The sequence below is a fragment of the Heliconius melpomene genome, chromosome 21 (assembly GCF_056956725.1).
Source record: "Heliconius melpomene rosina isolate 202511_hmr_F chromosome 21, ASM5695672v1, whole genome shotgun sequence".
Taxonomy (NCBI): domain Eukaryota; kingdom Metazoa; phylum Arthropoda; class Insecta; order Lepidoptera; family Nymphalidae; genus Heliconius; species Heliconius melpomene.
Window position 1 is genome coordinate 1,064,174 of NC_140409.1, and position 16,096 is coordinate 1,080,269.

General features: G+C 31.4%; 2 protein-coding genes across 3 annotated transcripts in view; one reads left to right on the forward strand and one right to left on the reverse strand.

The window, feature by feature from the left end:
• Positions 1–1,548: 1,548 nt before the first annotated feature.
• Positions 1,549–9,590, reverse strand: LOC146526765 (galactosylgalactosylxylosylprotein 3-beta-glucuronosyltransferase S-like). Its single transcript, XM_085206707.1, has 4 exons — positions 9,311–9,590; positions 7,329–7,583; positions 6,335–6,605; positions 1,549–3,279 (listed from the first exon to the last, which is right to left on the reverse strand). The coding sequence occupies exons 1-4, from the start codon at positions 9,415–9,417 to the stop codon at positions 2,869–2,871; spliced, it is 1,044 nt and encodes a 347-aa protein (XP_085062833.1). The 5' UTR covers positions 9,418–9,590; the 3' UTR covers positions 1,549–2,868.
• A 914-nt stretch (positions 9,591–10,504) lies between these two features.
• LOC146526766 (uncharacterized) overlaps positions 10,505–16,096 on the forward strand; it is a 31,768-nt gene continuing 26,176 nt past the window's right edge. For both annotated transcript variants that reach the window (XM_085206669.1, XM_085206670.1), the window contains exon 1: positions 10,505–10,706. The gene's annotated coding sequence lies outside the window, so the exon portion shown is untranslated. The remainder of the gene's footprint in view (positions 10,707–16,096) is intronic.

The following is a 16,096-nucleotide window of genomic DNA, read 5'->3' on the forward strand; positions in this document are numbered from 1 at the left end:
TTTTGTTACATTAAAGTTTATAATTTATTAAATGACAAAAATAATTTACTTAACTTGCTTTACGGTCTAAATATAATCATAAAAAACAAAGCAATTAAAAAGGTAAATAAATTTGTATTTTGAAAAATATGTTTATTAATTTAGATTAAAATATGTGTTTGTAATCTACTCATACAATTAATAATTCCTTTAAGATATTTTCTTCAGTTACATACTCCTGAACTTGACAATGTACTTTTATAAAAAAAAGCTTTTAATAAAAACCTACTTTGCAATCAACGAAAAATATTTTTAAAATATCATTTTATTATATTAAAAAATTAACAATAACCTCCACATAAAATAACGTAATATATAAAATAAAAAAATACGCAAAATATAACTTTGTGATTATAAGACAGTCTTAATGGCGCGGGTTGTTTTAAACATTTTCTAAAATGTTAAACAATTTATTGTAATCTATAAGTTAGTGTAGTCCACACTTGAGTACAAAATTAAACGAGTCCTTAAAACTTAATTACAATTGGCGCAAGAGCACAAACGTGTGACTGTAAACGCGGCAGTTGTAGATTCGATTCCCATTCGAGGGATTAACTCCCTATGTATTATTTATGAAAAACCAAACTTTTGAATTAGATCACTTTAATTTTAGAGGTGTAATATATACAGATAGCATAAAATGGCAAATGTTTATTCTATATTTATAAAATAATTCCATAACCAACTAATTGTAAGCCATATTACAAACTGTTTTGTTTGTTCGAGTCATTACCCATTATTTAATTAAAATTACTATCTTTGTGACGTATGTTTTTCTATTTTCTTATATTTAATATTCTTCATAGTGCTAAGCTAAATAAAAATAGTAAACAAAAAAGTAAATAAGGCTGTATATTGTAATAGCTTTGCTTGACATAATTAGTCTTTAAAAATTATTTTTTTTTGTTTATATAGACAATGATGGTGGAGACTATTTCTTTAATATCTAAACATATCTATTTTATATACGTGTTAAAAAAATATTAATTTTGCAAAATGGTGTTATAATTTATTATTGTTTAACATCTAAAAAAAAGTTAAAACTAAACTAAACTAAACGTCAGATCAGTGATGAGTACAGATAAAATAGATAATAATTTAATTTAGAATAAAATTTATTAGATTAAAGCTGATGATGCGATGATTTTCAAATTAATTATCATTTAATTAAAATTCAAACGTTATATTTATGCCCTAATATTAAAGTGACATCTGTCAGCTTGTACAGAATATTAACTTATTACAATAAAGCTTTGTAAAAACAACAACATAATATTTAATTAAAATAATAACACACACATGCTTTGATTATTTAAATTAATTTAAAAAATAATATCATTGCTAATTTACGTTCAGTATTTGAAACAATTAGTTGCACATTGCACCGATGAAGAGACAAGTTGTTATTATTAATAATTAGTTATTATTATTAAATGGTATAATATTGCTTTTTTACATGTTACTTTCTAGTTAAGCTAAGAAATAACAAAAAACAAAACAAAACACAGATTTGCTACTTGTATGTATATTATTATTAATTATTAATAAAAAATGTAATATTAGTGCTATTAAATTTTACATTTTTTAACATTTTTTCTATTAACTATATAATTGGGACAGAGAATTACGATAATATATTAATTTTAATTATTAATTTAACCTTTTATACCTATCTAGGGATGAATAAATGAAAATAAACTTATAATTTTGAATAACTAAATTATTTTTTAATGTTATGAGATTCTTTTCATTTTCTAATGAATAAATAAAGTATTACACGAGTAAACTAATATAAGTTTAATTTGAAAATCCATGTATGTGTATTCCCATGATACACCCAATATTAACGTCGATTTTATACATTCCTTTAGTAATTCTGTATTAAGAAAGTGCAGTATATAGAAATATATTATAAGTACTATTTTATGGTATTTAACTACTAGTTATAATATAATATCAATAATTAGCGGAGCGTCATTTCTCTTCAGATCATAATTTTATTATATTTTACATTTGTTGATTGATTTGATAATTTTACTGCGCTACTAACAATATGTATGAGTTCATCAAATCTTCGATTTGCCACTACCTCAATACCTGAAATCTCGGACATTCGATCAGTCAGCGACAGACAGACAAACGCACAAGAAATTAAAGAAATCTATCTATTTTAGTCAAAAATACTAAATGTACAGACAAAATATTTTTACTGTTTTATTATAACATAGAGAGATTAAATATATTATTTTAGATTCATGCATTACGCAACTAAGAAAAATGGAGATTCTACATATGATTTTATGTTGAATAAAAATAAAATAATTATGATTTGGTTAACTAAAAAAATATCCACCACAAAAATGTGGACGATGAATGATGATGAAAAGTCTATCTAACTTCGCTATCTAACATCACATTTTATTTATTAGAAGCTCAATCAATTGAAATTATTAAAAATAATATTAAAATATTTTAATATAATAGTAATATTGTTAATGTTAAAAAATATATTATTGATAAAGAAATACTTGAATTTGTCATTTATTATTCGATTTTTTTTCGTTTATGTTATATATGAAAAATGCTTATAAGCCAGCTTCATTTTGAAGTATTAACAGTATATTGAATAGCACAGTAAAAATTACAGATATTTATTTCAATATTGTAAATTTTCACTTAAACAGCACCTACAGACAATAAAAAAATATTTTAAAATATATATAATATAGATACGATTATTTCGAACGTCAGTAATAAATAAATATTTCGTTACAATCATTTGAAATGTCAATAATTACATATTTTTCTATTTAAATATAAGGCTAAAACCTATTTTAAATCAGCTAAAGTTTCGTAAGTCTTTCTGTTGCTTGTTATGAAAGATTTTATACCGGTCTTTGGATCTACATCCGCCATGCCTATCCTATGGGTTTCTTTTAGTAAATTAGCAAAATTTTGATATTTCGACATTGTATCTAGTTTATTTATATTTATTTTTAGCGTTGGCTTCTTATGTTTGACAGTTTTTGTGTGCCACACTAGAATTTTAGTGCAATTGGAGGCTAAGGGTTCTATATCCTCTATTTTTAGGTCTAGACTGACTAGAAATCTATCTTCCTCGTGGCCGGCTATGAAAGGCATGTTGGCTGTGTCTTTGAGAAACTCGATGTTCACAGCGAATCCCGCCATGTCGACGGGGAACGTTCTGGAACCTGGCCAGGAGTCGAAGAAACCGACTACCTGAAATTTTTCAAATTGTATTTTAGTAATAATTATATGTATATGTTTATTTTAAAATAGCTTTTTAGTAAAATATTTAGAAGACATTATGTATATTGAATTGTTAAATATAGTATAGAAAAAAATAAAGATTTTTTCACAGACGTTATTGTGGATGGCTGCGGATCGCAATTTCAACCGGATCCCATAATCGGGACCTAACCAAACTTTCACCAAACTATCCTTGAAGTGTATTCTTTCAAATAAAAAAAAATAATCAACGAAATCGGTCCATTTAGTCCATTTGTCGCGCACATACCTAATGCCAATTTAAGACTTTTTTGATTTTCCCATAGATACCATTGTGAACCAAAAAAATGAGACCACACGGGAAGCGTTATTTTTCATTTTTTTGTTGGGATTCATTATGGTAATGATAACCATGATATACATTTTTTAAATCCTTGTGTTGAGCTCTTGAATTTGTTACCCACATTGTGGTATTCGAAACCAAAATTATTTTTTTCATCAAGTCCAAAAGCGTCCCACAGCCGCCATGATTACTTTTTTTAATCTTCACCTATTTAAGAACACTTGAGCTGTTAAAATGAATTTAACGATACCTCAATTATGTATATGTAAATCCGGTTCTGGAGATATGAGGTAATAAAGACTATTACATACATACATACAAGATATGCGCGAAAAACATAACCCTTCCTTAGCAGTCGGGAATAAACAGTGATATGAAAAAAAAGTCCTACGTTTTAACTATTGAGGGATCTTGATTAGTTTCTTTACGTATGGGTTTAAAATATTTCACCCTATATGCTGTTTCCATCCTGTATAGGTATATCTGACTGCCCACTGTAGTTACATATTCGAATCCTGTTTGGGGGAGATCCTTATAAGAAAATTCTTATAATGTACAAGGACCGAATTAGGAAAACGTAAATAGTCACTTATATGGATCAAACACTACGGCGTTAGGTTAGGTTCCTTCAAAGCAAGCAATAATATTTAGGTTGCTGTAACATTAAAGGAAAAAGAAACTAAAAATATTTCGCTATATAACTCGCTTTGCCATGAACAGTTTCTAACTTATAGAATTGTCTTTAAAATCACATTAAAATTCGTATAGTAATTTCAGCTACGCATGCAAAGACGTATACATATACTAATTACTGAAAATTTGTCACGGTACTCAAACGCCGTAGGTTATAATTCCACTTTAGTTTTTTAAATAAAATTCAATTTCAAAATATTCTTTATTCAAATAGACTGTTATAAGCACTTTTGAATCGTCGAATGAACATATAAGCAAATACTTCCATTACCATCTTTTAGTAAAATAAAGTAGGGCTTTTAATTCAACTTACTGAAATTTATTAGGTAGATACCTACTCGTATTTGAAATAAGTAAACATTTTTAAAGAAGAAACATTTTTATACATTTTGAGCTAAAGTAAATGAGAGGGAATGGAAAGACTAGACATTCTCATTTTTCTGTACCTATAGCAGGATAGACAGATGGAACCTAGAATTAAGACACTCCGCTCCCACTTATACCATAAATACATATTACTTATTTATTTTTTAGTTTCACCCCGCACTTAGTAGGGTAGGTAAAAGGAACCTGTGAACCTAGTGTTAAGACATGTTCGTTCGATAATTTCCGCTGAATTCTGGAGTGGCGGAACTCAACACCGCACTTTACCCCGACGCCAGTACGATGAAATTAAAATATTAAATATTTCATTTTCTCGAGTGGGAATCGCACCCACATCCTGTCCGCCTCTGGTGTCCCTACAGTACTTATAGATACGTTAAATAAGAAAACAATATAAAAAACGCGACAAAGGCATTAAAACTTAATTCGCATTGCAAAATAATTCGCTTGACTTACGTGACTTAAATATTTTTTTAAAACATGGCAGGATAGGCAGCGGGAACCCAGTGTTGAGAGTTGAGAACTCCGTTGCCAAATTCAACGCTACCCTTTATCGATAACATATAAGGGGGCATATAAGTGGGCTATAAAAGCCTTCTTCATAAATGTATATACATTTTTTTCTTTCCAAAGTGTGGTATAACATACTTCAAAAGAATACGTTAGAAACATATAGACGATATTATGTATTTTTATAGTGGTTTTTTATACAAACGCTAACCGTTTCCGATTTCTAACAATAATATATTAATTAATCATTTTTTATTCTTTCTTCTTGAAAACTAAATTGAGCACTGAGTAAAGTATTATATAAAATATGTCTAAATTAGACGTAAATTAACATTAAATTTCCATTAATACCTTAATGGAAACACACAAAAGTTACAAAAAAACAACCATAAAACACAAAAAATAAACACAAACATTAAAAAATGAGGTATACTGGGGAAGTATGTTCAGTAAAGATGGAAGATCCGAGATGGATGTGGAAAGGCATATTGATGCCTATCAAAAGGGGATTGACTAAGCAGCTCCGTTAACCCTGTTACCGAACAGGGTTAACGGAGCTGCTTAGCTGCATTGATGAGACGGGGAAACGTCAGCACAGCTACGCGTTTGGCCGTACACAATGTAGTATTGGTTCCGACGTTGTTATATGGCAGCGAAACGTGGATATTACAGAAGAAGAATGAAAGAAAAATGAATACTTTGGAGAGGCGATCTCTTTGTAGGATATGCGAAGTCAGCTTAGCTGATCGAATCCGCAATGAAGAGATACACTGAATGGCAGGTTCTAGCCAGAGAATAAGGAAGACCGTGCTCAGCTGGTTTGGGCAGGTCAAACTAATGAGTGATTAAAGAATGGCGAAAAAGATTTATGATGGAAAAGTGAGTGGTAAGAGAGGTAGGGGGAGACCTCGATTAACCTTCGAAAACTCAGTATCAAAGATACTAGAGGAAGGTCACGTAAAAAGCATGAGGACCCCCCGAAGGGCATGTATGAAAAGGTTGATGATAGTGGACGAGGCGAAAGAGGTATGTAGAGACCGTAGCGTAAGGGCGCTCCGTTCTCCCTGACTGCTCCGGTAGGTATAAAGCGAGAAGTTAAGTTAAAATAATAATTACCTTCCCATCCTTCACAATAGGCGCAGATACTCCGTAATCGCCTATCAAACCGACTGGGAACATGGACACTTTCTTAGTACTCCTTATCTCATCGAATAGCTGAAGGTCTACTGTGTTATCGTCATCTCCAAAGTATAAGATGCCTTCTACAGTATTTTCCTGGAGCCAGTGAAGGGCTGCCCTCCTATTTGCCACGCCTCGGGGAAAATTTGTACTTTTGTATTTAAATGGCTTAGGACTCGATATGTGAGTGTAAGGTAGGCCGGTACGCCTGCAAAAGAAGGTTTTGTAATGTTAATACAATAACATAATTTAGTACCTTCACCTTCACACTTCAATTTTGGGGCCATTTCTGGCTCAGGGCCAAAAGCGTGTGACTGTAAATGCGAGGTTGTAGATTCGATTCTCACTGTACAAAATGAAATATTCAATATTTTCATTTTGTCGCTCAGTAACGAGGCAAAGTGCGGCGTTGAGTTCCGCCACTCAAGGTTTCCACTGCCTACCCTACTATGTGCGGGATACACGGTGAAACTAAAAAAACCTTCAAATAACAAACATCAAACACCGTCCCATGTTTTCGCATCCGCATCAGATTAAGGTAGAGTAACATTAAGGTAGAGTATTTGAGTTACATTCTAAATCGTGTATATTCCACTAATCTGACAATTTGAGAGACATAAAAAAGGAGGGCTACAAGGTTGTAAAAAAAAAGTTATCTCGACATTCTCGAGAATAATTCAAGGATTACGATAAATATATAATCTGACGAATTCCACAAGCACAGCCTTAACTTTGCTGTGTGCGGGATATGAAACTGGTTTTCTTATTATCAAAAGTATTCTTATTTTCTAAATCCTAACATCAAATCTGCTCAGCCATCTACTATGACTATTTGACCATGGTGTATCTGCATATAGCATATTTGTGATACAGATTGAAGCTAAAAAAAATTAAAAAGACACCACTTAAAAAAAACAAAAATGAAACCCACCTCAATACACTTAATACTTCTTCCGAACACAAAGGCTGATCATCAGCGACTATCCAATGCAATCTCGGCACATGCATCAATGTATGGGCCAATCTTGTTAACTCCGGTATCTGCTCTGGTCTTGGGTATGTCGGAGTTATATAGTATATCATTTTTAAGCTAGTACTGTTTGTTACATGAGGTCTGTCATCATTGAAATTGACATAACATAGCTTGTTTTTAACTGATAGTGGTATACTTTTGTCTGTTTCTAGACTGGAAATTCAAATGAAAATATTAGGTAAGTGTATTATAGCGAAATGGTGTGCTAATTATTATCGAAATATATATAAAGTTGGCAGCCCTCCAACCAGGTGCACCAACGACCTTAAGACAGCGGGGATCCGCGGGATTCAAAGGGCGCAGACCGGACGGAGTGGCGAGAATTAGGGGAGGCCTACGTCCAGCAGTGGACGTTGAAGGGCTGATAGATGGAAGGATATATAAAGTTATAAAGTTTGTATATAAAGTTCTTTTTCCACAAGTAATATAATGAATAGCAAAGATATGCATAAATGCAAATATTAAATAAAATTTTTAACTACTCTATAAATAATTGAAGCTTCACATTTATTTCCACAAAACAGGGTGGGTATTATAAGTATCTCCATCTCAAAGGGCGGCAACTGATCACTTACAACCAGACAACTCATAGAATTGTTTGCCTTGTCCTGTCCATAAAAAATGCAAAGGGAACATAGTGATAAGGTTCCTCACTTTCTACTTAATTTTCAAGACACAGTGGATTTTATTCATCTACAGTTCTTTAAAATATATACTGGTGACCAAGTAAACATTTTGTCATCAAGACTTTGCATGCTGGAACACAACTGCACAACAAGGCATTTATATAACTTTTTTTTTTTTTTTATTGAAGATGGGTAAGCATTTGTCCGCTATCTCACCTGGTGGTAAGTGACGAAGCGAACGATGGTGGAGCATGCTTACCCAGAAAAAGCCTATTCACTCTTTCCTTGAAGACGGCCAGGTTATATTTAATGGGGAACAGTTGAGCAGGCAGGGAGTTCCACTCCTTAGCTGTTCGCATAAGGAAAGTGGAGGCGAAGCGCTGCGTACGAGCAGCAGGCACATCGATAACATATGGGTGAAACCCCAGCCTACGTCTAGTGCTCTGCTGATGGAAAGGAGAAGAGGGTATCAGGTCATGCAACGCTGCTGCACACTCTCCGAAATGTATCCTATAGAATACCGACAGGCATGCTACTTTACAACGGTGTTCGAGGCTTTGCAGCTTTGCCTCAACAATCTCTCTCTCAATAACTAATTTAATTGTACTTATAGTGTTATCAACAATCTAATGTTACAATTTTTTATAATAACAAATAAAACCCAAGATACATATTCCTTGAGACACAACAATTTAATTGTTAAAATTTTCATATAGATTTTTGATTGTTATGGAAAAAAATACAATCTATGCTGATATAAATCATGTATTTTTAAACATTACTGTCTAAAAGAGCTACTAAACATGTCTTGAAAATATCTTGACAATGGGAGCTCTTTACCTTATCCTGCTGCAGGATACGGCTAACAAGCTAAAAAATACTCATTACATTACAGCATTAATGTACGGCAAAAGCAATTATTTTTCTCACAAGCTCACTATATATAAGTGTAAACAAGAAATAATAAGGAAAAAAGTACAAATATTATTTCAATTGTATATATAATTGTTTGTATATATTATATATTGTTTGTCTGTTATATATTAATTCAATTGTCTAACTTCCTCATTAAATTTTGAATAAAATATTTACCCGAAGTAATAATGGAACTGATAAAACTACGTGACTAGTTATACCTTGTATATTATGCATCTCATTAAACAATCTGCATTATTATTAATAGATATATTCATCTATAATACTGTGTGAAGTTGGAAAGTGTCTGAATTATTAGTAATCTTATTAATATATTACCTAAATATTCCAATGTTGCTACAAGTAAACACCAACCACATACCACTCAAAATAAAAGCCATTGCAAATATATTTTTAAAAAATTTAAAAGGTTTTATTAAGGTCATTTTAAAATGTTAACATCTTCGTTAATCTGCTTCAAGTTTATTTAACGTTAAATAGATGTGCGGTTATGCGCGGATATAAAAACATTTATTTAATTAAAAGTAAATCTAATATTATGCAGGATCCCACTGTGGCACTTAAATGATCGGATCACAGACACAGACTAGCTGAAAAATTAGATCACCTGACGGTTGACAGCGTCAAACGTCATTCTCAATGTTTTGTGTCACAGACTTAAAATATTGTACCACAGCATAAATGTTAGGCTATTAATATAACTAATTTCTCAATTTAAGTTATATTCTTCTAGATTCATAATTTATTATGTCTATTGTACGCAATTATTACTTTAGTAACAACGTTTTTGAACTAATGGATCATAAAGATATAAATATTTAAACACGATTATAATTATAACACGAAGTTTGATTATTATGAAACTTTTTTAAAATACATATTTCACTTGTGTTAATTAAGACAAATTTTTGCCATATTATGTTTCTGAGTATTGATTATTTAATTGTATTTAATATTCTACTGCACATACTGTTTTTGTTAATATTTCGTATATTATTATAAAATTATATTATTAATTTAATAATCACGTCCATTTATTTAATGCCTTTTGTTGAAATTTAAGTTTCTTTTTAAGGTGAAATAGTATAAAATGCTTAAAATGTTTAGTAAAAAAAATAAAGTTTATCTACAAAATTAAGGATTTTTTAAATTTATATAAATGAATGTTAAATATATGTACTTCCGCGGAACATTCGTTCTAAAAATAGATTACTTTGATATAATTATGATTTGATAGATCATTGCTATTTTAGTATAAAATTATATATAATAAGAATACTTTCAAAAATATATCGCCATGTGTTCATTAAATATTATATAAAAGAAACTAATAAAAAATCAATACTCATGAGACATGCGTAAGGAAAGTTTCGTAATATTTGGCGAAATAGTATCTCCGGTCGTTATGGGTTATATTTTTTAAAAATACTAAAGTATTTCGTCGTAATAAAGGTTAATATAGAGAAATAATAATAATTCAAGTCCAAAATTGTTTTAATTGATTTTTTTTCTTATTTATGTTGGCCGTATTGATTCCGTTGTCAACAACTTCAGAGTGGAGGTGCGATAGTGATTGCGCGTAGTGTTATTGTTTTGTGGCAAAAATTGTGAAACTTAACTAAATTCTATTAATTTTCCGTCATATTTCATAACAGCTTACAACTTTGTTCATATATATTTGTTTTCTACGTGGAACATGCCATTTTTCAGCGTGGTAAGTAATAAAATTATGCTACATCAACACAGCACAGGGCGGTGCAATCGTGAAGTAATTGACAGCATTTCTTATTTAATATTAATGTTTTATAACTAAAAACTATTGTTTTTCACGATGTGTATCAATATAAATGGTAATTGGATACACTTTAATTGAGGTATTGAGTTCAGACGAGTATTTCGATAATCTCGGATATGCATCCACCATATTTACTGCTACGTGCATGGTACCAACTACATAATATAAGTACGTATAGTCGATAGCTTTCCATTAAAATTCTCATAGTTTTTATTGATGATTTTGTATAAATAAACGTATTTTAGAACATTTTAAATAATTTTTGATTTAGTATTTCGTTTCGGTCTAGGTTAATTGCGGGAGTATACAATTTGTCCTTGTTAGGTTTTGCCAACACAAAGTATGTATATGTAGACAGCCAATTATTCCATATATCCACGAAATTTTACATTTTTTATATTAATTGTGGTTAAGAATATTTCGTATTAATTTAATTTCAATAAATTGACTAGCTGCAATAAAATAACATTTTTGAAATAATTTTTTTTGTAAATGAGAATAAAATTTGGAAATTTCAAAGAAAATTTACTAACTTTCAATAAAGTATATATTTGCGAATTGTAAGAAAATAATAATTATTCTTTAGTGTTTTTACAATAGCAGCCTACTTGAAGTAATTAAAGCAGTGAAAATGAATAGCAAAAGTTATTTAATTTTCAAATTTATGTCAACATTTTTCTTAATACAACAGTTTTCATAACAATCTAAAAAATTCTTTGGGTTCGCCACTTCTTTCTGTAATTGCTATAATATACTATACACTAAAATTAACATTGAACAAATGGCCTACTTAACAAGAAACATTATTTTTGGACACAACAACATTTAAATACAACATTTAATACGATAAGATTTTTTAAGGATTAATTTAATACTAGCAGGCTGCCAGCGGCTTCGCCCGCTTGAACTACAAGATTATTCATTTAATAAACAGAATTGAGTGACAGTCAATTATTTAATTGAGAACCTCCACCTTGTTTTATAAGTTGGTTAATAATACAAGTTTATCACAAACAAATACAGATTTATTATAAATACAGATTTATTATAAGTATTTACAGGCAAACTCATGCCTTGAGTTTATTTAAATACCGATAACTTTTTTTTAATGAACCGATTTTGATGAAACAAACTTTAGATGTTAAGTTGAGTTAAAATAAAGCAATTGGTGAAAGTTTGAAATAAGTGTGGTCCCATTTTTTTGGTCCATGTCTGACAATGGTATCTATGAGAAAATCACATAAGTCTTAAATTTGCATTAGGTATGTGCCTGACAAATAGGAAAATAACTCAATATCGCGCCGAACTGATTTTGATGATTCTTTTTTATTTGAAAGGATACACTTCAAGGATAGTTTGGTGAAAGGTGGTTTGGTGGTCAATGTACCAAAATGTTAGTTTGCCTAAAAATAATACCTAATTAAGTGAAGTTTTATATAGGACAACCACAACCACTCGTTGACAACCACTACCACCACCATCACCACTCGTTTAAGAAGCATCATTTTAAGATCTACCCATCACTTAAAATCGTAAAATAAATTAATTTTTAACAAAAAGAAAAACCGATTTCTAACAACGAACTAAAAAGTGAAAAATAATTTTACAAAGATTTTATAATTTTGAAGTCGGTGTCAAACTAATGCTACAACAACCTTACTACAATATCAAATTACTAACCTACCTGTTTGTTTTACTTGGCACTAACTTCAAAATTATAAAATCTTTGTAATATTCAAGTAGTCTATATTCAAATTTTATAAAATCGGTGGTGATTAAATATTTTTCCTTACAAACTTTCAAGCCCTTATTTACACCCTTAGAGGGTGATTTAAAATAAACCACGAAACATGTGTTCAATGAAATATTTTTATGAGTCTAAATTTCAAGTTTTATAAAAATCGGTGGCGTTTTAAAAGTTTTTTCTTACAAACTTTCAAGCCCTTATTTGCACCCTTAGAGGTTGATTTAAAATAAGCCACGAAACATGTGTTTAATGAAATATTTTAAAGAGTCTTAATTTCAAATTTTATAAAATCGGTGGCGATTTAAAGATTTTTCCATACGTACTTTCAACCCATTATTTGCACCCTTAGAAGATGTATTCTAAAAACCACGAAAAATGCGTTCAATGAAATTTATTTAAGAGTCTGCATTTCAAATTTTATAAAAATCGGTGGCGATTTAAAAAAAAATCCATACAAACTTTCAACCCCTATCTTGACCCCTTTATGGTTAAAACTTTCTTAGTGGATGTCCAGATTACGTAAGTAAACATCTATCCAAATTTCACGTTTCTACCGTCAGCGATTACGGCTGTGCGTTCGTCTTGCCTCAGTCAGTAGCGACAAGTCCTTTTATATATATAGATTAAAGCTTATTTTTTTCTGAACAATATAACACATGGTTGCCTGGAAATTAACTGCCGCAAACAGTTGCGGCTTGCTATCGTTGCTATCGTTTGAAATATTTTATTCGAGTTCCGTTTGGCTATGAGAATAGAGAGATGAACTGCGCGGTCTGCCTTATGTTTGAAAGTAAAATATTATATAATAGAAGGTCAATCTTAAAATCAATGTTTATTCTAATGGTTCATCCGTTCGTTCATCAGTCCTGTTAAATGATGATTTAAATCTGTTCTAGTGACAGTAGTAGACAGTGTAATCTGTTCTACTAGTCATGTCAGATTTAAGCGGTGGGATCTCGGCCTATAGCGGTTATTTTATACAACTGTTTTACTGAATTGACTGAATCTTTTCAACTTCTTTATTAATATTTATATTTCAAGCGGGCGTAGCCCCGCACGGGCCCACTAGTATATTATATGTCTAGCTGAAGAGCTTATGTGGTTATATGCGCTCATCTCAGAAAAAATGGAAAAAATCGTTTTGTGTTGTATAGGACACAGAAAGGCTGTAGGCTATTTTGTATGACGTTACTCGTGAGAATACCAGGCAAGACTCGAATCTAAGACCTTGATCAGTCTTGTATTTTAGTTAGTAGTAAGTTAACCGTTAGTAGGTACAGTACGAACGGGGATGCGTCGCCAATATTACTGAATGGACAGGCTTGACAATTGATTAATGATGATAAAATTTAAAAGTGATATCCTCCCTTTTGTGCTTTGAGATGATATTTTTTTCGTCCAGTACGCCCGTTTGAAGTTAATGTGTTGAAGTGATTCTGTATGGAGGAATTTGTGGGTTTTGGTGAGATTTTTTTAAAATTTTAAAATAGATGCAGAGGAATCTCTCTCCCTGTCTATGTGTTAAGACACTATGTTTTTTATTCTTTGTTCGTCTATCTTCGCGGAACATAACTCCGCGTTGCAGCTGAGTAGACCTCGGAATCTACAATATTTTTAAATACGTAGGCGTAGGCGTACGTACCTAACACCTGCGCTGTGATCGTGTCTGTCATTGATATTTTTGATATCACATATATTTTGTATGAATTTCAGTATTAGGTATTAGATGAAGAGATTTCAGGCGTATGATAGTTTAGATGTATCGAGCATGCACCAAAACAAAACTGACTGAAGTAGACATTCGACTGAACCATTCGCGTATAATTAGTATTAGGTACACAATTTTTGAAAACTCAACGTTTCGAACATGTTTTTCTTTAATTTTATAAACGAATGAACATATCTTTATCAATAAGCATTAATTTAAATCAGCCAAAATGATTAGCTCTTTCGTAAAATAAGTATAAGGACCGAATGACTAATTCGACACCGCCTAATGTTCATTTTGTTCGATTTCTATGTAAGTTATGGATCCGATTCCCCCCACTCAAGGAAATGAAATATTTAATATTTTAATTTCTTCCCTCTGATGTGGAGGAAAAGCACGGTGTTGAGTTCCGCCACTCATTAAGCAATGCCTCCAGAATTCGGCGGAAAATGGAGAACGGAGTGTCTTGGCACTAGGTTCCTTCTGCCCACCCTATTGTGTGCTAGAAGATAAAAAAAAAGATTAGTTCGCTCCCTTAATTAAGTATTGACGCCATCGCTAGCATACATATATTATATACAGGGTGTCCCAGGAGTCAACGATAAAACGAAACCAGGTGATAGACCAAGTCGTGACAGTTATGAGAAAAATATAAAAAAAAATCTTACCCTAAAACATACCCTAAGTTGGAAAAGTTCAGGTATCTTGGATCCGTCATGCACGAGTCTGGAGGCATCGATCACGATCTCTATAAGACGGATAAGAGTTTGGACGGTATCCTGCGATCACAGACCACACCAGTGACCTCCCTAAACTAAACACTTAGCCCAGGCAATGCTTATCCGATTTAGGGGCTGGCCCAGGACTTATAAGAACAGTGCTCGAGTCCGGGCTCTCGCAGGCCATATACTCGGTCTTTGACACGTCGCCAATATGCATTTCATTCATGGAGAATGGTTATGTAACGCAAATGCTGCAGCTAGAATGTATCGGAAAAGATACCAAAAAGCTGAACGTCATCCCGATTATCGTGTATTTCGATTTTTCTCTCTTCAACAAAGAAGTAATCCAGCAAGTGTCATACCATTTCGGAATCCAGATTAAATGCGCCAACTTTTAAAGTTACTTGCAAAAACAGTGTAGTACATTTTTTTTATAGTACAGTCGGTTAAAGTTGGGTTTAGTAAATATTTTGAATTTAATGCTTGGCAAATACACCACATTTTATTGAAAACTGATGCAGGTATGTTTAAATCTTAAACTGTAATTCACAGAAGGGTTACTCATGATTACATTACAGAAAAAAAAATGAAGAAAGAGTAATATTTGTAGTCTTAGGACTTGAAAAATCATCACAGGGTGTCGGTTTTTCCGATATTTTTTAAAATCAATATAATATGAAAAATACATGACACAGATTTTTTTTTATATTTTTCTCATAACTGTCATGACTTGGTCTATCACCTGGTTTCGTTTTATCGTTGACTCCTGGGACACCCTGTATACATAAATATATAAAATATTTTTATTTGTTTCTCTTGTACAACAAATATTGAAATAGAAACTTGTTGACATATTTTAACGCAGAAAAGCTCTGCCACTGCAGTGAAACGAAATATGATTTCAACATAATTTTGTGAATATTTTTTAAAATTTTATTCGCGGCTTGCACTTCTGTTGCTATTATATGCATTTTTTTTTCATGAATAATGTAAAGTTGTTTGTAGGATATGTTTGCTGACCAAGTAGGACTGACGTTATTGCCATTTCCATAATTGAGAATTGAATGTGCTTTTGAAGGTTTGTTTGAATGAATAATTTTGAGGTTGATTTGGTACTTTATAGTAGACTAGT

Bases quoted from the DNA above. Each gene is read 5' to 3' on its own strand.
- LOC146526765 (XM_085206707.1), bottom strand. From the start codon at position 9,417: ATGACCTTAATAAAACCTTTTAAATTTTTTAAAAATATATTTGCAATG. The intron at 7,584-9,310 runs GTAATATATTAA...TTGAATTTCCAG, and splicing joins AGCAACATTGGAATATTTAG to TCTAGAAACAGACAAAAGTA. The intron at 6,606-7,328 runs GTGGGTTTCATT...CTTCTTTTGCAG, and splicing joins GAAGTATTAAGTGTATTGAG to GCGTACCGGCCTACCTTACA.